The sequence below is a fragment of the Scatophagus argus genome, chromosome 18 (genome assembly GCF_020382885.2).
Source record: "Scatophagus argus isolate fScaArg1 chromosome 18, fScaArg1.pri, whole genome shotgun sequence".
In the NCBI taxonomy this organism is placed as follows: Eukaryota; Metazoa; Chordata; class Actinopteri; family Scatophagidae; genus Scatophagus; species Scatophagus argus.
This window is the reverse complement of record NC_058510.1, coordinates 6,529,667-6,551,965: the sequence shown is the minus strand read 5'-3', so window position 1 is coordinate 6,551,965 and position 22,299 is coordinate 6,529,667. Positions and strand designations below refer to the sequence as shown.

General features: G+C 45.4%; 3 protein-coding genes across 5 annotated transcripts; 2 read left to right on the top strand and 1 right to left on the bottom strand.

The window, feature by feature from the left end:
- Positions 1–435: 435 nt before the first annotated feature.
- Positions 436–7,533, bottom strand: atp6v1ab (ATPase H+ transporting V1 subunit Ab). 2 transcript variants are annotated; one of them, XM_046371344.1, is made up of 15 exons: positions 7,366–7,533; positions 5,080–5,179; positions 4,694–4,822; positions 4,169–4,383; positions 3,955–4,092; positions 3,716–3,867; positions 3,469–3,631; positions 3,283–3,391; positions 3,089–3,211; positions 2,350–2,464; positions 2,181–2,244; positions 1,891–2,094; positions 1,662–1,756; positions 1,286–1,457; positions 436–964 (listed from the first exon to the last, which is right to left on the bottom strand). In XM_046371344.1, exons 1-15 carry the CDS (start codon positions 7,459–7,461, stop codon positions 872–874), a joined length of 1,968 nt encoding a protein of 655 aa, XP_046227300.1. In that variant the 5' UTR covers positions 7,462–7,533; the 3' UTR covers positions 436–871. The 2 variants fall into 2 exon arrangements, with proteins under 2 accessions (XP_046227300.1, XP_046227301.1); XM_046371345.1 differs by having other exon boundaries at positions 5,080–5,183; positions 7,366–7,504.
- A 1,087-nt stretch (positions 7,534–8,620) lies between these two features.
- Positions 8,621–12,607, top strand: naa50 (N-alpha-acetyltransferase 50, NatE catalytic subunit). Of its 2 annotated transcripts, none has more exons than XM_046370555.1 (5): positions 8,621–8,848; positions 10,356–10,489; positions 10,600–10,719; positions 10,813–10,879; positions 11,129–12,607. In XM_046370555.1, the coding sequence occupies exons 1-5, from the start codon at positions 8,841–8,843 to the stop codon at positions 11,304–11,306; spliced, it is 507 nt and encodes a 168-aa protein (XP_046226511.1). In that variant the 5' UTR covers positions 8,621–8,840; the 3' UTR covers positions 11,307–12,607. The 2 variants fall into 2 exon arrangements, with proteins under 2 accessions (XP_046226511.1, XP_046226510.1); XM_046370554.1 differs by having other exon boundaries at positions 8,622–8,848; positions 10,353–10,489.
- A 207-nt stretch (positions 12,608–12,814) lies between these two features.
- LOC124049219 (basic helix-loop-helix domain-containing protein USF3) lies at positions 12,815–22,184 on the top strand. Its single transcript, XM_046370552.1, has 7 exons — positions 12,815–12,969; positions 13,501–13,625; positions 13,733–13,764; positions 13,913–13,995; positions 14,094–14,190; positions 14,360–19,347; positions 19,795–22,184. The coding sequence occupies exons 2-7, from the start codon at positions 13,582–13,584 to the stop codon at positions 21,622–21,624; spliced, it is 7,074 nt and encodes a 2,357-aa protein (XP_046226508.1). The 5' UTR covers positions 12,815–12,969; positions 13,501–13,581; the 3' UTR covers positions 21,625–22,184.
- Positions 22,185–22,299: the final 115 nt, after the last annotated feature.

The window sequence follows — 22,299 nt, the reverse complement described above, 5'->3', positions numbered from 1 at the left end:
TGTCTTTAGCAATTACCTAATATTTCTTAAAACTACAACAGCTTATCGCAGATTTTATTAAATGCAAGCACTAAATTAAGCTCTGGTATTATAAAAAGAAATTAAAGTGGTTTAATATGACTTGTATGCACAAAGCATCCCGGAGGTTGTGTGCTGGACAGTAAGAGTGATATGCAGAGAGACCAGTTCAGCAGCTCTGACGGCATCATATGAACAAACAATGCGGTCAAACAGGCACAAGACATTTTTTCTCCATTTTTTTAATTCTTTGGGAGTAACATGATGAAAGTATTGGACAGCAGAGCGTCGGAGTCCGACTCTTACACATTCACACAGCAAAAGTACATGACACTGCACAGCGTGAAGCACAGCCATAAAAACAAAGAGAAAGAACAACAAAGCTTTCACGTCAAAAAATGCTGGCAATAAATAGACTGATCTTATTAAATTTATATTCAATACTCTTCTGTACAGATGGTTTATGAATTACAATACATCAACGCAACAATCCTCTTCAGGAAGCGCAACACGGCTACACACAGAAATCATGTAAACAGAGAAAGGATGAAACGGGATGATCAGATCCCTCTTTCACACACACACATTAAATCCACACACGCACGCGCAATCAGCGACCATGCAGAGGATCCAGAGTGTGCCGATACGAGGCAACAAATAATAATGAATACAGTACATCTTTCTCTTTTCCCTCCACACACACAGAAATGCACACACATACACTCGCACAGTCACTCACAAAAAAGGAGCACAGGGGAGCACACAGGTTTTTGGGAACACAATAATGTGGAATGTGATTCTGCAGTGGAGGGCTCAGAGATGAAAATCCGACAGGTTCGCCAGAGGTGGGAGTCTATTCTTCCAACGTACGGAAGGCGTTCTGCATGTCCTCCAGCAGCTGAGCGTACTCGGCCTTGATCTTAGCCTCGCCATCCTTCACCGGGTCCTGCACCGACAGAGGAACACAATCTTACAAATGTGACCGGAAACCAGCAGACTGCGGATGATCTGCGGTGCTTGAGCTATGGCCGCCATTCTCACAGAGCTGTACACGTGTCATTTCCCCCGGGGGAAAAAAAAAATCTGCTCCTTCCTTCTAGAACAACGCACACACTTAAAACCCTCAGAGCAGATTACTTTGGGTTTGCTTTACTTATGCGCCTCTAAATATGTCACATCATGTGGTTGCCTTGGAAACTCATACCTGATTGTGCATCTTAGCTGGATAGTGTCAGAACATCCCTGAACCACACACACTCACACACACCTTGAATTTCATTGAGCTGATCCTGTAGAGAACTTCTCCCATGTGCTCCCTGATCATGGCCCAAGTGACCTTGTTGTCGCTCTGGGCTGTGGTCTCCACCGCGTGTCGTGCCATGTCGTAGAAAGAAATCATGTTGGAGAGGATGCCTACGGTCTTATAGAAGGGACAGAATCTGAGGAGAAACGTTAGATTAATTAATTATCAGTAATCAGTAAATTAGATCTCTAATTTCCTTAAAGGTTTTGTGCCAGTTTTAGATCAGATTTACAAGCAGACAAAATGGAGTTTCACCTCCACTTTCTCTCCAGCAGCTATTTAAACTCAGCTATTTAGTGTGACTGAAAGTGAGTGAATACTGCGTTGGGTTTGATGTTACCTGTCATAAGGAGTGTAACCGTTCTGCTGCAGGAAGTCATCTTTGATCAGCTTGGCCACCTCCAGGGTGATTTTGTCTGTTTCTGCCAGTGACGCCTGTTTAAAAAAAAAAAAAAAAAAAAAATTCATAAATAAATAAAATACCTTCATATATGTGTTGGAACAACCATATATCAGAGATCAGTCTGACCAAAGATCAAACTGCTGCCACTGACTTCATGCTGAATTACCTTTCCGACAAGCTGTACAATCTCAGCCAGGTCCTCCTCCTCCTGAAGGATCTCCTTGGCCTTGGTACGCAGGGGCACAAACTCTGGGAAGTGCTTGTCATAATACTCATCCAGAGCGCGAGTGTATTTGCTGTAGCTGATCAGCCAGTTCACAGAGGGAAAGTGCTTCCTCTGAGCCAGCTTCTTATCCAGACCCCAGAACACCTGAGACAGGAAAGAACATAATACAGAGTTGAGTTTAAATGAAGAAAGCTTAATTAGAGCAAACTGGGGGGGGGGGGGTCATTTACCTGCACAATACCAAGGGTGGCTGAAGTAACAGGGTCAGAGAAGTCACCACCAGGAGGTGATACACTGAGAGAAAGAACAGTTTTTTTAACTATTATGTTCCACTTACAGTCTATACAAGATGTGGAAGGTAATGTCTCCCTCCAGTGGACAAAATAAAGCTGTACTCACGCGCCTACGATGCTGACACTGCCCTCCCTCTCAGGGTTGCCCAGACACTTCACCCTCCCAGCACGCTCATAGAAGGAGGCAAGACGGGCACCCAAGTAGGCAGGATAACCGCTGTCTGTCGGCAGATACAGGAAACGTTTGTTAACATGATTACCAAAGAGGTAAGAGAGCTGCGCCACCAAACTGGGTTTCTCTTTCAAAGCAAAGAGCTAAAACCACATTAGAGGGGATGCAATGATTCACATACTCGTAATGCAATGTGGAAGAAGGCGAAAGCATCAATAATCCCGACTAATAAATTGTCATTTTAACCACTGTCGCTGAGCATTGTGTCTTTCACAATACACTTTATTTTGTTACAACATAGGCCCTCGATTCTTTTCACTGTGAATCAACCGCAAAAGAAATTTCCTCTTTAGTTAAGAGGATCTTCCTATTATTATTTACTAAATTAAAGAATGATTTCTTCTGAGATTAGTGGGCAGATCTTTGTTTTGCAAAAGCAGGAGATTGTGTTAGTTTTGTGAAATGCACAGATTCACTCCTACTTCCTTTTATAAAGTAAATCACTACAAAAGACATGATCTATAGAAAAGCCTTTTTTTTCATTTCCTGCAAATCCTGAGTTTGATGTCTGGTATCATAAGAAATGTGAACAGATATTTTACTATTATTGCCAGAAACAGTGGAGACTGAATCTGGCTTTAGCTCTTATAATCTACAGGAGGATCAAATTTACCAGCAGGCATCTCAGCCAGACGGCCAGAAATCTCCCTGAGAGCCTCGGCCCAACGGGAAGTGGAGTCGGCCATCATGCTCACGTTGTATCCCATGTCTCTGAAGTACTCGGACAGCGTGATTCCTGCCAAAACAAACTCAGTCAGTGTGCATCCCTCGTGTGTGTTACTCTACATTTCAGAATATGACAGACACCTGTGTAGATGGAGGCTTCTCTGGCAGCTACGGGCATGTTGGAGGTGTTGGCCACCAGTGCTGTTCTCTTCATGATGCTCTCCGTCTTCCCGTCCACCTCCATGGTCAGCTGTTGGCCAGACAACTCTGTCAGAACATCATTCAAAAGCCCAGCTGAGATACAACGGGGCGACTCTTGCTACCCACCTCAGGGAAGTCTCGCAGTACTTCTGACATCTCGTTACCACGCTCCCCGCAGCCTACGTAGATGATGACATCACTGTTGGAGTACTTGGACAGGGACTGAGAGATGACAGTCTTTCCACAGCCAAAAGCTCCAGGGATGGCTGTGGTTCCTCCCTGCACACACCTTCGCACAGAGACGAGAGGACAGATCAGGAAAACTGCTGATGTGGAGTACATTTTCGACATGTCTCGAGCACGTGAGACTCACGGGAACAGGGCGTCCAGCACTCTCTGTCCGGTCAGCAGTGGGTGATTAGCGGGCAGCTTCTCTGTGACGGGTCGCACCTGCCTGACAGGCCACACCTGCACCATGGTGAACTTCTCCTTCACCCCCTCAAACTCCAGCTCCATCACCACGTCCTGACACAGAGACGCACACAGGCCATCAACACAAAGGAACATCTAACAGTCACGTCACAGCCGTAGATGGAGGTGTAGCAAACTCACATTGACGTCGTAGTGTCCGGGTGGAGCCACATACGTCACAGTGCCTCTGTTTTTGGGGGGCAGCATGATCTTGTGCCTGATGAGGGAGTTTTCGAACACCATGCCGTAGATGTCTCCTCCCGTGATGTGACTGCCAACCTAACAGTAATAAAAAGAGAGCTTAATTCACCTGATAGTTTAAACAATGTCAAGCTGAAAGTCTGAAGTCTCATACCCGCAGGCTCTTGCTGGGATTAAACTCCCACTTGAGGTCTCGGTTGAGGGCTCCAATGTTTACACCTCTGGGTATGTAGATGCTTTTTGTGAGGTCGTTGATGTCTTTTAGCGGTCGCTGGATACCATCAAAGATGGACCCCATGATTCCTGGACCCAACTCCACAGAGAGAGGTTTGCCCGTCCGCAGCACGGGATCTCCAACAGACACACCGGCTGGTTGCAAGCTCAGGAAAAGAGTTTAAGCGGGAAAGATGCTACTGTGCAACATTTGAAATATAAAAAAAGTGGAATTGAAAGATTTAAGAAGAGGAGTGGAGCTGATCCATTTTTGTTCACATGTATGGGTTGAAACATTTTATATGTTGCGCTTGATGGTAGTGAATCTCTTGTGCCATTTTTGGCCCTGACTGAATCAAACCGAAGGCTTAAAAGAAACTACAGCTCGCCGCAGCCATACAATGGATCAATATGAAAGCTGTGACATGAAGGAAAGGCAGGGACATGCACGTGGTCAAAAGGATACATGTCTCCTCGTACACCTGGATGGTGGCCATGTCTCCCTCCAACCTGATAATCTCTCCCACCAGCTCACTGTGACCGACACGGACCAGCTCATACATGGCTGCTCCTGCCATGGCTGTAGCTGTCACCACTACAAAAAAACAAACAAAAACACAAATGATGTCCACAATCATCATTTGACTGAATGAAAGTAAACAATTAAAACTCCCAGAAGACAAAACTCTGTAGCTGAACAACAACCCCCCCCTACACTTCATTTCCTATCTCAGATCAGATACTGCTGTAAAAATGTGCATGCAGCCTTCTACAATAAATGGTACGATGAATTAAATGCTGGCACCACGATCCTGTTATATGATGGTAGATGGTGCATGTGCAATAGCCAACCTGGTCCAGAGACTCCATGAACGTATCCAAACTGGCTCTCTCTCTCCTCATCCCTGATCTTAGGCAGCTTGGACGTGTCCATCTTCACAGGTATATTAATCTGACTGGGAGGAGAGGAATAATGTGAGAGAAACATCAGGCAACAGAGGACTTAAAGGTGAGGAGAAAACCAACCAGAGGGCTGCAGGAAAGGCCATTCTCTGCACTTTGAGTAACGTAATCCCTGTGACTACATTTTAATTATTGAGAACAGTTTTATTAGCAGCCATAAAGCAGATGTGGCTAAGAATGCTTTGATTAATGCTGTTACAGGCAGAAAAAAATATAATGACATACAGCAACATCACTGCTCAGGATGCTGGATTACTCAAGATCACAGATCCTGATCTAGGCCACCCCCTCATCCATTTCTCCTCCTCGACTGCACACACCTCAAGCCCAGCAGTACAGTTAGTATGACGTGTCAGGCTAACATTAGAGGGGAATCCCACAGAGCAGCATGTTCATATGTTTTCCCTTCACATGTATGTAAACACATCGTGCTCCTGTTTCATACAGTGTTACAAATGCCTCCCACGGATGCATGTCTGTTCGATTTTCTGTCTCCTATTTTTTTTATTTTATTTTACATCACATAACTGCTACGTAGTTCCTTAACTCAATTCGGCTACATGGAGAAAAAACACAAAGACAAGCTGTCATCAGTTGTGACATAACCCCCCCCCCCCCACACACACACAGAAAGCTGACTGCAGATGCTCTTCTCACATTACAGAGCAGCTTTCTCTGCTATATACTGGATGCATCAGATATCAGTCACTATGCTGCACATACTACTTAAATTTGGAATATCTCATTTCACACATACAGTACTCTACATCCATGCCCTTTCCTTGTCCTTCCCACTGATGTACAGATCTTCCTGTTTACGCTAGGCTGCCTAACCCATCTGTGCAGTGATATAGCAGCTCCACCAATGGGTCAATGCAGGAACTACAACAATGACACCTGAAAAAGGTTTCACTCTCTTCTTAAAAAAGAAAAGGCCCAAAAACAACAAAATGCCCTTGCTTTTGATGAGTAATTATCTGTGTTGTCATCTCATTTTATACCCCAACAACTGAAGTATCAATGTTTACCTGATATCTGAAACCTCTAAAGAGCAGCACACAGTGGAAAGATAAACTCTATTGTTCTAATGATTACTTTTCCTACGATCACACACACAACTCTTTACCTGCTTGATTAACCCTAAGGTCAAATTCTCTTGCGTTAATCCTGGCTGTAGCAACAGACATGACACTTGATCATATGATTCTGGCACATGACCGGCTGGCTGGCTTCACTGTATGAGTCTCTTTAAGGAAGTGGAAAACTAGCATGGTGCAAAACTGGGAAGTAAAAATTATACATGTGGAAACACTGGAGAAATTCTCACCCCATCCTGACTACAGTCCTCCACAGATAATGGGCACGGGGCACGATTAAGACAATATTACCCTTCAGTATAATACCAATATCCCTGGATATTATGTTGGCTCATTTGAGGTGGACAGTAAAGAAAGTTAGGAATTGTTCCTGTCACCAAATCTCGAATTAAAATGGACAAAAGGCTTATAGCTTATAAACACAAAGTATACAGTGTCTGTATTTTCTGTAGGATATCTGAGTTTAAGGACAACAGTAAGAAGAGGTGTGTGTAGGTACTGATGTCTGTGCAAAAACTCAGAGAGAAATGTTACATGTAAGTGAGATGACCACCAAACACACCATGGCACACAGACGTTAACTGCAAACACCTCGAACGCAGGTAGCTGATCGCATGAAACTCAGCTAAATTATATTGCTCTAATATAGACACTTACAAAAACAGTAGATATTTAATTATGTATGGATGATCGGCCTGTACATCGTATGTGATGACCGGGGATCTGTGGCATTGCTCTGAAACTGATCTCAGTGAAGGATATTCAGCTTGATAGCTTTCCTAGAAACTGTACCGTAGCAAGCTTAGAGTCTAAAATCCAGCCGACACATTACGAACACCCATGTCTGTAATTACCACTCAATCCCACTTTGTCTTAATGGTAAAAACAACGTTAGCCAGCTCAGCAACTATGAAAACGACAGCAAGACAGGTCTCTCGGCCTGGCTGAAAATTGCTGGCTCTACCGTTTTGGCGCAGCGAAGCAGCTAAATTAATTCTTTATCAACACTCGAAACAGCCAATGTCTGTTTGTAGCTTCAAAAATGTGCGACACAGTCAAACAAAAATATAATAGTTACCGTCTGGTTGAGAAGCGGTGCTTTACTGTCTTGCGTCGAGAGAGAAACGATGGTTGCTGCGATGCGTGACAGCAGACTGAAGTCAGCTGACTTCATTCACTCGCTTCTTGGTTTTACTGCTGGGCCCCTGCAACTGCCGCCATTTTGGATCCACCCCGGGACTTCCGCAAAGATTGTGGAAGAAGAGATCGTCCACTCTAGGTCAATTTGCATGAGCAGATATAAAAGTTTTAAAATATATTGCATGACTACTATTTTCATATAATAATTTCCATAATACCACCAGTAACGTCACACATGAGATTCCGTCGGGTATTTTAAAATGAGTAGGGTAGTAGTAAGTGTGCTGAAATATAGAAAATATATAGGAAATATAAGTGTCTATAAATATAGATCCTTCTTATTATATTTTTTCCGTGCAGGATTGTTGTATGTCTTGAGTAACAGTCTATGCATTTAGCGACTGCATTTGTACTTAATCTTGAGGTCCATATGGGTGATCCTTGTAAACATACATTTTTAATTTTCATTTGTACTGCATACATTCCGAAATATTTTTGCTTGTAATCTACCTAACGCGTCTACATAAAAAAACGGGACAATCGCAAATTTTTGTCTTGCTGACATGCTGTGGATAACCTAATTAAGTAGGACAGGGTGAGGGACAACCTGTGCCAGGAGGAGCTTATCTCTAATATGAATATCTTTACAGTAACTTTTGGGCCAAAATGGAGGTACATTCACTAATCGCTGTGATTGATTTTTCCCCTTCTAAAATTAATGATTTATTCTAAAATGTGGCGATGGAGAGTAAAAATGTTCTTCATCCAATAACTGTATTTATTGATATGGTGTGGTGTTGTTATGTATGTAAGGCAAATTTTATGTTTTCATTTTTGTTTCCGTGATAATGTGGTAACACGGATTTGACTTTTACAATTTCATTTACAAAAACTACAAAAACAGTTTCAAAAATGAAAGCAATACCATGCACAGATGTATCGCATACTAAGTGCCCTAAATCAAGCCTTACAGGTTGAGCTTCCTCCCAGATTTAATAAAAACCCCGCATTGTTCATATGACCCCAGTAACTCTAATCCAACACTGTATAAGACAAGCACCTAAAGTTTCCTATATGACTGTTTTGACATTCTCTAATGTAACTAAAGAAAACTATCATTTAAATTTGCTCGACGGTAACAGGAGAGATCCTGAAAGACTAAATTCAGGGTATCAAAATTTCCCCTATCCACGCAGCAGTGGTTGTGCGCATGCGGAGGTCAGGGTTGACAGTCTCCTCACAGTCGTGGAAGGAGTGCGGTGGCTAAGCTAACTGCAACTACCGCAACTAGCTACATGTGGAGGGTAAAACGGGAGGCATCCCCGACCCTAAATCTGTCAAAATTCCTCCTTTTTACCCAGAACAACTCTAAAGTTCAACCTCATCGAAAATAAGGGATAATATCTGTTTACAATGAAAGGGTGAGTCAAAGCTTTTGAGTCACGAATAAGTAGCTTAGCACGAGTAAAGTTTTTCATGTCTGTTTTTTTCTACAAGGGGAGGCGGGGAGGAGACGGCGAGGCTAGCTAGCTTGCTAAGCTACTTTTATTTAAGTGTAAGACAAAAAAACTCATTCTGCAGTAGAGTTACTGCGACAGTTCTGGCACGGATATTCTCGTTTACTTAAGCCGCTTGTCGGTTCGTTCTGGTCACTAACAAGTACAGCTAACCAGCTATGTACTAGTGAGAAGCTGAGTCAGTAAAGCCACTATAGCTAAGCTAAATAGGCAGACCCTGTGTGTCACATAATTTGTGTGTTCGCAACAAAGTCGACAACACCTTAACTGAACTTCAGCTGCAGCAAGGTAGCCAAGCAAGTTAACTAAGATAGCTACTGGACAAGGTGCTGGCACAGCGATCTTATGTTGATCAGCTCTGTGTCGGGTACCGTATTAATGTTTCACCCGACAACAACTTTATAGAGTTTGAGCCAGGTTGCTCAGTGTAACTTGTCATGTCAAAGTTAGACACTAGCAGCGAACGTCTATGCTTTATCACATTTTCGGCTATCGTCTTGACTCCCAGATAACATGAGGGCGATTAACGCCGGATTGTCGTAACTATTCAGATAGGATTTCACAGACGTTACCATTCGTAGTGTGGACGGATGCTGGCGCTGTAAACCCTGATGAGAAACACACGTGACCAACAGCTGTTTTTTTTTTTCTTGGTTTTTGTTTTTTTCTTTTTGGATATGTAGTCTCCTATAAATACCACCATGAACCCTTCAACTATAGCTGGAGAGTTGTGTTTGGATCGCTTACCCACACATAATCCAAGGCTATCTTAGAATTGAGTCTTGATTTTAGCAAGTAACATATCCGTTTGGATAAACAAGACTATCAAAATCATTAGCTTCAGGTGAGTATATCTTGTTCAGAGTGATTTAGGTGGATGTTTGTCTGGCAGCAGAAAATATTGTAAGATTTGTGGGTCAGTGACACAGCTTCTATCACATGTGGATTACCTGTCATTTGATTTTACCAGGGGCATTGAACTTTATTTGTAACTTTAGGCTCCTACCACATATTTTCACAAAGCTAACTGACTAATGGATTGTTCTGTAAAATGTTAGAAAATGCAGAAAAATGTCTATCACAGTTTCCTAAAGCAGAATCTGTCCATCTGTCTGTTTACCGACACAAAGGAAGAGGAACTGCAGGTCAATAAAAGTTCACAAGTTTGTTTAAAAAAAACAGACGGATGGACAAAAGTTTCTGTTAATTGACTAAAGCAGTTGATAAATCATTTTTAGCATTAATGTTTATTAGTTAAGTTATTAGCTCAGGTACTCAGCAGTCTTAATCTAGATCACAAAGTTACCAAGATACTGCAGTAAATATTAATTGCATTTGAGCCATATTATCCTGAATACATAACATTGTACCCGTTGTCAGTCATTTGACCGCTTTGCTCTTGTTCCAGTAGCCGGATCGAGCTGGGGGATGTTACGCCCCACAACATTAAGCAGCTGAAACGCCTGAACCAGGTCATCTTCCCTGTCAGCTACAATGACAAGTTTTACAAAGATGTATTGGAAGTTGGAGAGCTTGCAAAGCTAGGTAAGCAAGACGTCTACATACAATACAATCATTGCTCCCTAGATTAGAGGGAAGCGAGGATTCCCTGTCTTTTGGTGATGTTTTGTTCTCACCTCTTCTGTGTCTTGCAGCGTACTTCAATGACATTGCGGTGGGTGCTGTGTGCTGCAGAGTGGACCACTCTCAGAACCAGAAGCGACTGTACATCATGACACTCGGCTGTTTAGCTCCCTACCGTAGACTTGGAATTGGTAAGCAGCTCTGCATCTCAAGAAGATGGCGTAGTGCACCATCTTGTAATGGAGTATTTTGTTTTCCAACTTTGCTTTTGTCTTTTTCTTCAGGCACAAAGATGCTGAACCATGTGCTAAACATCTGTGAGAAGGATGGCACTTTTGACAACATTTACCTGTAAGTGTCTAATTGCAGAAAGTGAATGTGAATAGATTTCATAGATGTTTTTTTGTAGAGTCTACTTAAACTGCATTTGACACATATTTTCAGTGTAATTAGATCTTTTTAGATGAAAGATTGAATGGACAATTTCTTTCAGCCCTGGTGTAAAAACAAACCAAATTGTTACTTTTTACTAATTGTTACTTTAAGATATTCTTCTAACTATTCTCCCACTAATTAAATTTCTTCCTTCTCTCCCTGCAGTCATGTGCAGATCAGCAATGAGTCAGCCATTCACTTTTACCAGAAGTTTGGCTTTGAGATCATCGAAACAAAAAAGAATTACTACAAGAGGATAGAGCCCGCTGATGCCCATGTGTTGCAGAAGAGTCTGCGCAGCCCATGTGCACCACCCACCGGAGAGCTTCAGAAAGCGGAGTAGGGGCGCACAGCATTTGGAAAGAGCACAGACGTGCCCGCCTCTGCAGAAACAGAACTGTGACAAATGCCCCAGGGTCGACATTCAACACTTTCTTCAAAGGACGCTAAAAAGAGAAAACAAATTTAAAGTACAAAAAAATGCTGCATTTATTTTGCAAAGGGGTCCCCTTTGAATTTTGCATATTTTATTCCTCCCCTTTCCTCATACAGATAATTGAAAAATGACAAAAAGCTCAGTATCCAAAAATGCTATCGACAAAGTTGCCAACTTCAGACAGTTTTAGACTTGGTGAAGGGGGAGGGTGTGGTGTTTGAAAATCATACTGTTTGTGTTTTGAGTTGTTTTTATGCGGTTATGAAGCTAATGGGTACATATCTATACAGTTGAACAAAAGAAAACAGTTGGTTTGAAGCTGTAAAAGTGTTTGAAAGACCGTCACTGACACACACAAGTCCCAGCTGGTCAGCTTGGAGTGATACTTTCAGTTGTTATGTGGAACAGTCAGGACTGTATTCCGGTGCCACCTGAACCCTGGGATTTATGGGAACTGTGTCCGACCAGTTTGTTGATATGTCGTGTCCAGAGGGGAAAAGCAGAAATGTATCCCCTTGGCACAAGCGTAAGGAAGGCTGAACGGTTTTGAGGTGGTGGGAAGACGTCACCACTCATTATTTCTGAATAACTTTATTTTCCAGCCTGTTAATTTAATTCCCCTTCAACTGCTATTTTTATTTTTTACATCAAAATGGCAAATGGTTCAGAGGTTCTCCTGGGTTTACAAAGTGTGAAAACATTAAGGAATAAGAGAAACAAACAAAACTTTGTATTGAATGTGTTTCTGACAAGGGAACTCAACAATGTCTTGTGAGGGATGTTTGAATAACAACAGATTGGCTATGCTTGGGCATTATTTTCAGTAGTAAAATGAAGGTGCGTGAGGATGTGTGTCTCTAAATGCATGGAAGCATTTTGAGACATCTTACCTTAAACACCTTTGGCACATTATGTAGCCGCCTTGCAGAAATTGTCTTCTCAAAGTTCCTGCCTCCATCAGCCCCTGTTGTTACACACACCTTCATTAGGTTTTAAAGCTCTGCAGATAGTTGGGAAATTTGATATGGTCTTTTGAACAGTGTTTTACCCCGAGGAAGCTCTGACCCTTCTGCATGCAAGGAGAGTTGTGTCCTCTCCACTGTAGTATAAGCATGTTTTTCCTTTCTTTGAAGAATTTTATCTTTTCTGGAGCTCTATATTGTAAGACTTTTTAACGTCTAAATAAAGGAATTACTATTTGCAGTAAATGTGTTTCTAATCGTCTCAGTCTGGAGCATGTACATGCTGAAGTATTTGCTAAATACACATAAATGTGGTTGAAAATTTACTTCAAACGTACGCTATCTACAAATATGTACAGCATAAATGTCCAATTGCTTTCTTTGTAGACCCGCCCCGTGTGCCTTTCTCGCATGGTCATTGGCTGAAGTCTCCAAGTTCTGGAATGCTATTGGTCTGCACCGCCTTCAAAGCCCTCCCCTTACTTCAGTAGGTTTGGTGTATCTAGATTGTTTTGAGAGATGAGTTGAATGCTTTGCTAGCTAACAGTTAGCATACAATCTCAAAGTTCTTGCAGAGACGGACAGTCTTCAAAATGTCGGGGCTAGAGGTTAGTGTTAACTACCATCCATTAACAGTCTTTCAACAGCAGGGACGCGAAGAAATGCGCCATTAATTTTCTTGATATTTTTGTCGGTAACGGTAAGCTAAGCTACCCATTAGCAGGCTAGCTAACAGAAAGCTGGCTGAATAGGTAATTGACTAGGTTGCTAGTTTCTTGCTAGTTATGTGACGAGGTTATTATCCGATCGTCACTTAGTGTCAGGACTTCAGAGTGTTCGTACAATTCGTTAAACAGTCTGCAATAATGCTGTAGTACATAGGTAAATTAGTTAAGGTTTGCTGTAAAGCTAGGTTAATGTACAACAGCTTGTTAGCACCTAGTAGTAATACAGGCTCAGTGCTGCTTAACAAAGTCTTTTGACTGCCTGATGTATAGCTGATCTTTTATCAAATTATATAACAACATTATTGTTGGGTGATCTTAATGCATCTTTGATGTTATAGAGTTGTCTGATGTCATCATACTAATTTGAAGTTCACACTGTGTCCGAATGCTTTATTTGTCTTGCTCTTGCAGGTCGGGCACGGAAGGGATTTAAAGACCAGCTGTTAGATGTGTTGACTGGTATCTTACCGTAAAGGCAACTGTTAGTACAGGATGCCAGAGATGACTGAAACTCAGACACCTGGTCGTAAACCCAAGTAAGGATGTCTGACTATGTTTTTGACCAAATTATTTGCACAGGTACTTGGATAAGTGTGTACATAGTTGTAGTAAAAACGTGTACTGTTATTTTATGTTTTTGCAGAAAGAAGAAAAACAAAGAATCTCACAATGCAGGTGAGATATTGTCTCCTGTTATGCTTTTGTACTAGCTTTGCTGCTCTGTGTAGATGCTTTTATTATTGTTTTATATTTTTTTCTAAAAGAAAAAGATGCTCATAATAAATGTAACTGGACATTAAAGTTTCTTCTCTTCCTTATATAGTTGAGAGGCACAGAAAAGAGAAGATTAATGCTGGGATTAACCGCATTGGTAATCTCCTGCCGTGTTCCCAGGCACTTAAACAGGTAAGAAACAAGCTTACATTACTGCCTTGTGTTTGTACAGGCCAGTAAACGATTGTGTGGCATGTGTTAACGTCAAAATGCTGTCCCGTTATTTAAAGAGTAAGAACATGATCTTGGACCAGGCTTTTCGCTACATCAATGAACTGAAGAAACAAAATGACACAATGCTTCTGGAAGGAGGAGATAAAGTCCAAGGTAAGGTTTTACACATCGTTTTTACAGTGGTGGACATTTTGAGTTTCTAAAAATTTAATTATATTATTATTAAAGTTATGAAAGAATGACCAAACAATGTCCATGTTTGGAATCATTAGCATATGAGTAAGTACACTTGATTTACTATGTGTGCTTGGTGTCTGTGCAGCCGAGGAGATTCGTCGGCTGCGGCGTCAGTTGGAAGAGCTGAGGAGGGAGAGTGCTCACTACATCGAGCTCCTTAAAGCCCACGATATTAACCTTCTAGAAGACCCCACTGTTCACTGGAAAGGCAAACAGCGCTGCGCCAAGGTGGCAAAGGTGACCCCCACTCACCAACTCCCAAAGGGTATCATCGTCTATTCCAATGGCAATGTGATGTGCCCAGCAGGGAGTGAGACTAGCCCAGCGAAACAGCCGTCTGAAGCGCTGATTCTTCAGCCACCATCTGATGTCAGTGCTAGGTTAAGGGTTAATGGAGCCGTGCTGCATGTTAATACCTCTTCCTCCACCCCTGCACTCGTCCCTGGGTCAGCTGCTACTCCCACCCAGTCTGCAACAGGCCTAAGAATGGTAGAGCAGTGTGTGGTGGAAACACCAGCTGCAGCCCCCACTCTGCCACCCTCTGTTTCTTACATCACCCTACAAATCCCTGCAGCCACCTCAGCCCTGCCTCAGCAACCGCAGCCTGTTGCTCCAGCCCCGACTCTCACCGTAGCAGCCACTTCATCCCCACAGCTCCCCAGTGAAAGCCCTGCCCAGCCCGTGTCCAGTCTCACCACAGTTACCCAGGCTACGACCACATCCAGAGCAGCAGCCTCAGTTGTTTGCTCTTGCGTCACACAGGACACTGCCATGAGGAATGTAAGTTACACTGCTATCCCCAACAGCCAAGCTCTTCTTAGGGCTGGGGCAGCAGGCAGCACACAGACTACCTGGACAACACTGCAAATGGCAGGAAACACAGTGCAGCCAGTCTGCCAGAGTCTCTCTCCCCCTGAGGTCATCAACACCACTCAGACTGTTCAGCAGGTGACTGTGTGTCCAGTGGGCACCAAACCTTCCGTTCAGCCCATTCAGATACAGATGCAACCACATGTGCCTGTACAGCAAGCACCCATTACAGCCCACATTCAAGCACAACCCTTTCAGAGACCACCCCAGCTACGGCCAGCAATCCTGAACCAGGCACAGCCTCAGCCTCAGCCTGTCCTAGCCCCCCAACCTCAGTGTGCTGTTCTCCCCCAGGCAGCAATAGTACCCCAGCCAGCTGTGGTGGCCCACCCTGCCATTGTGTCACAGCCCCAGCCTGCTGTACTTCAACCAGCATCGATGGTTCCCCACCCTCAAGCAGCCCTCATTCCACAGCCTCAGCCCGCCCTGGTACCCCAGCAGCAGGCCACCGTGTTGCCCCTCCTTCAGACCATGCAGGTGCTGCAGGTCAACCCAACTGGAGGGACAGCCTCAGCTGTAACAGCCCCACAGAACACTAACAACCCGAGTGTGGTCATCCTGCAGCAGGCTAGTACTTGTCCTACTCAATCAGTTGTAAGGGAGGAAATGACAAATCAGACACCTTGTCAGCATATTGTAATCATCCAGGCACCCAATCAGGCTGCACCTGCCCCTCAGAATCCTCAAGTTGGCATGGTGCCTGCAGCTGTGCCTGCTGCAGTACCTGTTGTGTCCACTCAAATACCCTCAACCAGCAGTTCTGTGTCTGCCACTGCCTTACAGAGTGTTGGAGGAAAGCAGCTGGTGCACATTCTCCCACGCCCTGTTCAGCCTCAAATGAACCATCCCCTTCAGGTCACCCAAGCCTCTTCTTCCACACCGGTTCCTCCGACCCCACAGACTATCACTGTGAATGGCCAGGTGTTTGCCTTGCAGCCTGTGAAGACTTCTGACAAACCCAGCTCCCAGGGTGGCCAGAGCACACTCCAGCTGGTCCAGCCCACCACCACTGAGGAACCAACTACTAATGTGGCCCTCAAGAGTTTAGGAGCACTCAGCAGTCTCAATCAGAGCATCTCTCAGGGCCTTCCACTTACCATTTCTAGCCAGAACAATGGTCAGTCTCCAGCTGCTCCATCATCAGTAGTCCAGCAGAAGCAGCCTCTTGCTCCAACATCTGTCCCTGGAACCACACTTGCTCTACCTGCCCGGCAGCTACAAGTCCCTGGTTTGAATCCAGTCAAATCAGGACTGGTGGTTAATGCACCGAAGCCTACGGGAAAGAGACTTCGCACAACTTTGAATACAAAGAGGACAACAGCTAAAAGGATTAAACCAACCAAGAAAAAAGAGCTCAGTCAAGCACAGCCTGCTGTTGCTGTTTCAGCCAAGCCAGTGGCTGCTGCAGGAGAAAGTCAGACAGTTCAAGTTACAGTATCTCAAGATGTGCAGTCGTCAACTGTAACAGTCACAGACATTCCCCCTACCTGTACCTCAGCTATAACAACTCCAGATTGTAGTAAAGCTATAGTAAATGTCACTTCTACACAAAATGCTCAGATAATGATTGTGTGCAGTTCATCTAATGAGTCAACTGCACTTAGTCAGTCCTATTCACAGAGCAAAAGCCCTGTCAGTGCAACTCAGTCTGATGTTGTATTCAGTCATTCTAATGCTAGTAGTAGTGTGGCAGCTGCAGTTACAACTGTCAGTGCCACATCAGTCAAGCCATTAGTTGGTGTAGCTGTTCCCATTGAGCATGAACCAGCTGTAGTTTCTGACAACAACTCAGCTGTAGCCAAACTGTCAGTTCCAGAGGTTAAACAGGCAACCACCAGTTCAACAACTGGCACAACACAGTCAACTGCCACCACTGCTGTTTCTAGACAGAGCAGAACTGGAGTCAGTTCTGCAACTGCCTCAGTTGCAACTGCCACAGTTTCTGCTGCATGTCTGACTCCAATCTGCACCAGCAGTATCACAGCTACTGCACCATTATCTTTAAATTCCCAACCAGCTTCAGTATGTCATTCCCAGGTAATCCCCAGTAATACTCACAATCCTCATTCATGTAATAAATCTACATCCCATACCACCACTCCAGCCTTGGTGTCCACAACTGTGGCGCTCTCATCGCCTGCCGTAACTTTTTCTGCATCTCACAGCTCTGTCACAATCCCTACAACAAGTTCAGAGTTGAGGAAGAGGGTCAGTACCAGTAGAGCGCCACAACAGCAGACTGATGTGAATATGCCCAACCGCTCCCCTTGCCATCCTGCTGAACTCAAACCAACCCAGACCCCTAGAGGAGATCGAGAGGCTCAGGTAGAGAGACACTCCACAGCAGCAGACAAGGAGGGCTTGTTGCCAGTGACTTCTGATGCTCCCTCTAGAAAGGATTTTGCTCTTTCTCAACCGGTGTACACTAATCTTGACGATCAAACTGTGGAGCATCCTATGACCTCTAGCAGACAGACAGATTCTCCTATGTCTGCAGGGCCTGGGGGAGGCAGAGGGTTTTCCGTGGCATCCATGCTTCCCCAGGGCCACAGTATTAGCGCGTCATCTGGTTCCTTTGGAACATTTACGTTCACCTCTGAGCAGGCAGATATGCTGGCCTTGGCCATGCTTGAACAGGACAGTCCAGGAAGGCGGAGTGGAAGCTGCTCTGAGGACAACACTGCTTCAGCAAACCCCACCACAGCCACATGGGACCCGCCCAAAACTCCACCTGTGTCTAACAGTAAAGAAAGGGGCTCAACTGGACATCAGACAAAAGTGACTAAACCCATAGATACAGTAACAGTTAAGTCTGGTGTCCAGGTATCTATCAGAGGACAGAATGGGGAGGTGACTGTCAGTGGGCCCAGTGGAAACAGACATCCACAAAACATCTCATACTCCCAGTCTCAGTCTCATCCCCAGGTCCAGTCTCAGATCTCAACCCAGAGCGCCACTGTGGCTAGCCTCAGTGTCAACAACCTTATCAGGCCCAGCTCCAGTCAGCAACTCTACCCTGGCTCCCCGAGTCTCGCTGGCCAGCAGGGCTCAGTTCCCTCACCTGTTGGGACCTCAGGCCACATATCCCAACCCTCAAACAATTCCCTCTCACCCTGCTCAGGTGCAGGACAGCTGAATGAGTACACCCCCTTAAAGACTGCATTAATGAGAGCTCAGGCTGGAGTTGGTGTGAGTGAGCGACAGGTTAAGATCATCTCCAAGCGGCAGGCTCAGGAAGAGGTGATGCTAAACACTGGAAAACGGCCCAAGCCTTGCCCTCCATCTGCTAGCGCTGTTAGCCGTATGGACGTGAAAGCAGCAGACCACAGCCAGATGATGACAGGACAGCTGCCCCCCACATCTGCAGCTGTCATGACAAGGATAAATCCAGAAAGTGCAGGCCCCCTCTTCTCTTCAAATTCTTTCATGAGCCCAGGGGCTCGGCCCACAGATGGCCACTGCCCTCCTCAAGGACCCGCTGAGCAGAACCAGCCAGGTGTGCTTCATCTGCCACAGGGTCATCCACAGCATGCTGCAACTCAGTCTGGCCAGCACCTGGGAGCAAACCTTTACATGAAACAGCAGCAGCAGCAGCAAGAGCAACAGAGACACCATCTCTATCATTTGCAACACCACCTGACCCAGTCTGACCCCGCACAGCGCCACTCACTACACCAGAGGGCGCTTCAGCAGCAGGAGCAGCAGCAGCAGCATGCGCAGAAGAAGCGGGGCCTAGTCAGAGGCAGTCAGACTGGTTCACCTGCTGGACTGCAACAGAAGCCGCATCACCTGGAAAAGTCTGGAGTTCAGCAGCAGCCGCACTCGCATCAGCAGCAACAACAGACACAGCATCAACAGCACGCTCAGCAGCAACAGCAGCAATCACAGCAGCATCAACAACAGTCACATCAACAATCACAGCAGCATCAACAGCAAACACAACACCAACAGTCTCATCACCAACAGCAGACACATCAACAGCAGCCACAGACGCAGCATCAACAACACCAACAGCAGCAGCAGCAGTTGCAGCAGCAGCAGAGCTCTCACTCCAGACACCAGCAGCATCTGCAGCAGCAGATCCAGCAGCAGCAGCAACAACAACAACAGCACTTTAGACACCAGGAGAAGAGCTGTGACGCCCAGGCAGCAGGATCCAGGGCCCACCACAGCAGCCACCTGGCTCAGCAGGAACACCTCAAGGTTTGTGTTACGTGGTGGATACTATGACAGAGATTTGAACTGAGATTTGAACTGCTCAGTGTATACTTATATTTAACTTGCATTTTCAAGGTTTAAATCAGTTCATACATTTGATAAAAATAAAGTAATTGTGGAATCAGCTAATCAACAGAAATGAAATCTGTAACACGCCACCACAGCGGATCCTCTACAGATGCTAGGCAATTAAAGAAAAACAAATTCCCCTAAACAAAATGCTTGTGTGGGACCATTTTCTGTCCTGGATCTTCAGCTCTGCAGAAAATATGTTTAACTTATGGTTTTGGATACCAACAGCATCATTCATAACTGAATGACTTTTCACACAATGTTTGGCTTTATTTCTGTCATTTATTGACCTAAAAGTACAGACTGATGTGGAAAATCTGATTTGTTTGAAAATAACATTTTGACTTTTCCCTCCCTCAGCCTGGTCAGGACCATAACGCTATGCAGAGGATGATGAGCTCTAGGACTCTGGAGCAGCAGCTCATCTCTCCTCCCAGCAATCCTGTGTCGCGTTCATCTGACATGGCCTGTGCTCCGTCACGTCAGGAACGTCACCGTGTCTCCAATTACTCTGCGGAGGCGCTCATCGGTAAAAGTTCTACCAGTGGTGACCAGCAACAGCGCATGGGTCTCCACCTTCAGTCAGGCCGCGGCGCCACACAGGAGCAACCAGATCTCCGCGGTTACCTGGACACGTCACGAGGGAAGCCAAACATTGCACACAACCAACAGAATCGCCTGCCCTCCGACCATCCCGTGTCTGCCGATGTTCAGCGTGTCTCAGAGTGCCCACCATTCAAGGCCATGGGGGGAGGAGGAGGTGGAGGAGGAGGAGCAGCACATCAACTCGGTGGTTTTGAGGTTCAGGTGTCTCGTGGGAGTGACATGTCCTCAAAGTCTGTACCACCCTCCCAGAGGGGCCCTCAGGGGCAGCAGCAGGGAGGTTTCAGAATGGGTGTTGGCCCTCCAGCAGATGCCAGAAATCGTGGTGGCTACAGTGCAGCTCATCCTGGCTCACAGGGAGTGCAGGTTGGACCGGCACTGTCCCGGGAGCAGGACGGTTGTCACCAGAGCTTCATGCAAAGCCTCCTTTCCCCCCACCTTCCTGAGCAGGGCAACCACCAGCGAGTGCATTGCTGTCCCCCAGTTAGCATGGAGTACAGCTGTGTGCCTGGAAGCTCCTCAGGAGACATACAGGCCAAGACCTCCAGCCCCAGTGTGCCCCAGACACAGAAGACTCCAGTAATGCGACTTGGAGAAGGCAACAAAGGCCATATTTCTCAGGTCAGCAGTAATATGCATGGAGGCCCAGGTGTTCGTGCAGGTCTCCCCCACCCTCCAACCCCACACAGCAGCTCTGAGCCAGGCCGCTCCTCAGCACCCTCCAGACCACCCACTGCTGTTAGCCAACACTCTCGCAATATCGCCCGCGACGCTCAGCCTGCCAAGCTGAGACCTGGTGACCGGGCTCGATCGGGTGCTCTGAGACACAGTAACCCCTTTGAGCCCGAGGGCCACCTGTCTCTGCCCTCGGGAGGAGGGGTGCTGCTGGGCAGACCTCAGTCTGGAGGAGAGGCACGGCGCAGCACCATCGTTCGCTTTATGGCGGATAGTGCTCAGGTTCCTAGTGACAACAACCTGGTTCCTGACCAACACTTAGCACAAAACTTTGGTTTCCCCTTTATTCCAGAGGGAGGGATGAATCCTCCACCTCCCATCAATGCTAACTCCACTTTCATCCCTCCAGTCAGCCAGCCCAACGCCTCCCGCACACCATCCCTTCTCCCCGTGGAGCCCCAGAACACGTTACCCTCCTTCTACCCTTCTTATTCTCCAGCTGCTCACCCCAGCCTTTCCAGCGATGTTACCCTCCAGTACTTTCCCAACCAAATGTTTACCAGCCCAAGTGCCGACAAGGGCAGCGCTGCTCCACTCAATAACCGTTTTGGCTCTATTCTCTCCCCGCCTCGCCCTGTGGGTTTTGGCCAGGCCAGCTTCCCTTTGCTTCCGGATATGCCCCCTATGCCCATTGCAAACTCCTCTGGAATCACCCCTCATATATCTAACTTCAGCCTCACCTCGCTGTTTCCTGAGATCGCCACGGGCATGCCCACTGATGGTTCGGCCATGCCAATGTCTCCACTGCTGTCCCTCTCCAACACCTCGTCTGCCGACTCTGGCAAGCAGCCCAATCGTCCTGCCCATAACATCAGCCACATTCTGGGCCACGACGGCAGCTCAGCTGTGTGACAAGTCCTGCTGCATTTTGATAAACTGGTGTTATAAAGCGAAGAGTTTGGTTTTCAGTTCGAGATGTGGTCTTTTAAATGGTCAACAAGTTCAAGGAAGATGTGATGAAGCACCTGAACGGTTTCTTGGTTGAAAGGACACCACAGCCGTCTGGTGGTGATTTTTGTTGTTTACATGTTCACACAGCTTCGGTCTCATATTTGTTTGTTCTGGCATATGTATGATGTCAAAATTATTTGTAATGTTTCAAAAATCTTTTTGTTTTTGACAGGAAAATGTGGTCCTTCATTTGAAATGCTGGTTAAACCAACCGTTTGGTTGTAAAACAAAATCAAATTTAGGTTTAGAACTTGAATTCAGTGTATTTTGGGTTGTTACAAGACCTCCTGCACAGTTACCTATCAATGTAATTTACTAACTTATCAGGTTGTCCTGTACAGAATCTGTTTTTTTCCTCCCAAGAGCTATTTTGTAAATACCAATGTTTCATATCAGAATTGTTAGATCATGTATGTATTTGTAAATACAAAATTAATAAAGTTTATAAGGAAACATTTGTATTTGCTGCCAACTGAGGAATTGTGTGTTCCTTAATGAATTAATTGAATTCATCACTTTTTTTCTAACTTTAGACATGCTGCATAATCCAACTTTGGGAGGAGCCATGAAAATTGG

Bases quoted from the DNA above. Each gene is read 5' to 3' on its own strand.
- naa50 (XM_046370554.1), top strand. The intron at 10,490-10,599 runs GTAAGCAAGACG...TGTGTCTTGCAG, and splicing joins TGGAGAGCTTGCAAAGCTAG to CGTACTTCAATGACATTGCG. The intron at 10,880-11,128 runs GTAAGTGTCTAA...CTCTCCCTGCAG, and splicing joins ACTTTTGACAACATTTACCT to TCATGTGCAGATCAGCAATG.
- LOC124049219 (XM_046370552.1), top strand. From the start codon at position 13,582: ATGCCAGAGATGACTGAAACTCAGACACCTGGTCGTAAACCCAA. The intron at 14,191-14,359 runs GTAAGGTTTTAC...GTGTCTGTGCAG, and splicing joins AGGAGGAGATAAAGTCCAAG to CCGAGGAGATTCGTCGGCTG. The intron at 19,348-19,794 runs GTTTGTGTTACG...TCCCTCCCTCAG, and splicing joins CTCAGCAGGAACACCTCAAG to CCTGGTCAGGACCATAACGC.
- atp6v1ab (XM_046371344.1), bottom strand. From the start codon at position 7,461: ATGAAGTCAGCTGACTTCAGTCTGCTGTCACGCATCGCAGCAACCATC. The intron at 4,093-4,168 runs GTATGAGACTTC...TATTACTGTTAG, and splicing joins ATCCCAGCAAGAGCCTGCGG to GTTGGCAGTCACATCACGGG. The intron at 965-1,285 runs GTGTGTGTGAGT...CTGTCGGTGCAG, and splicing joins TCAGCTCAATGAAATTCAAG to GACCCGGTGAAGGATGGCGA.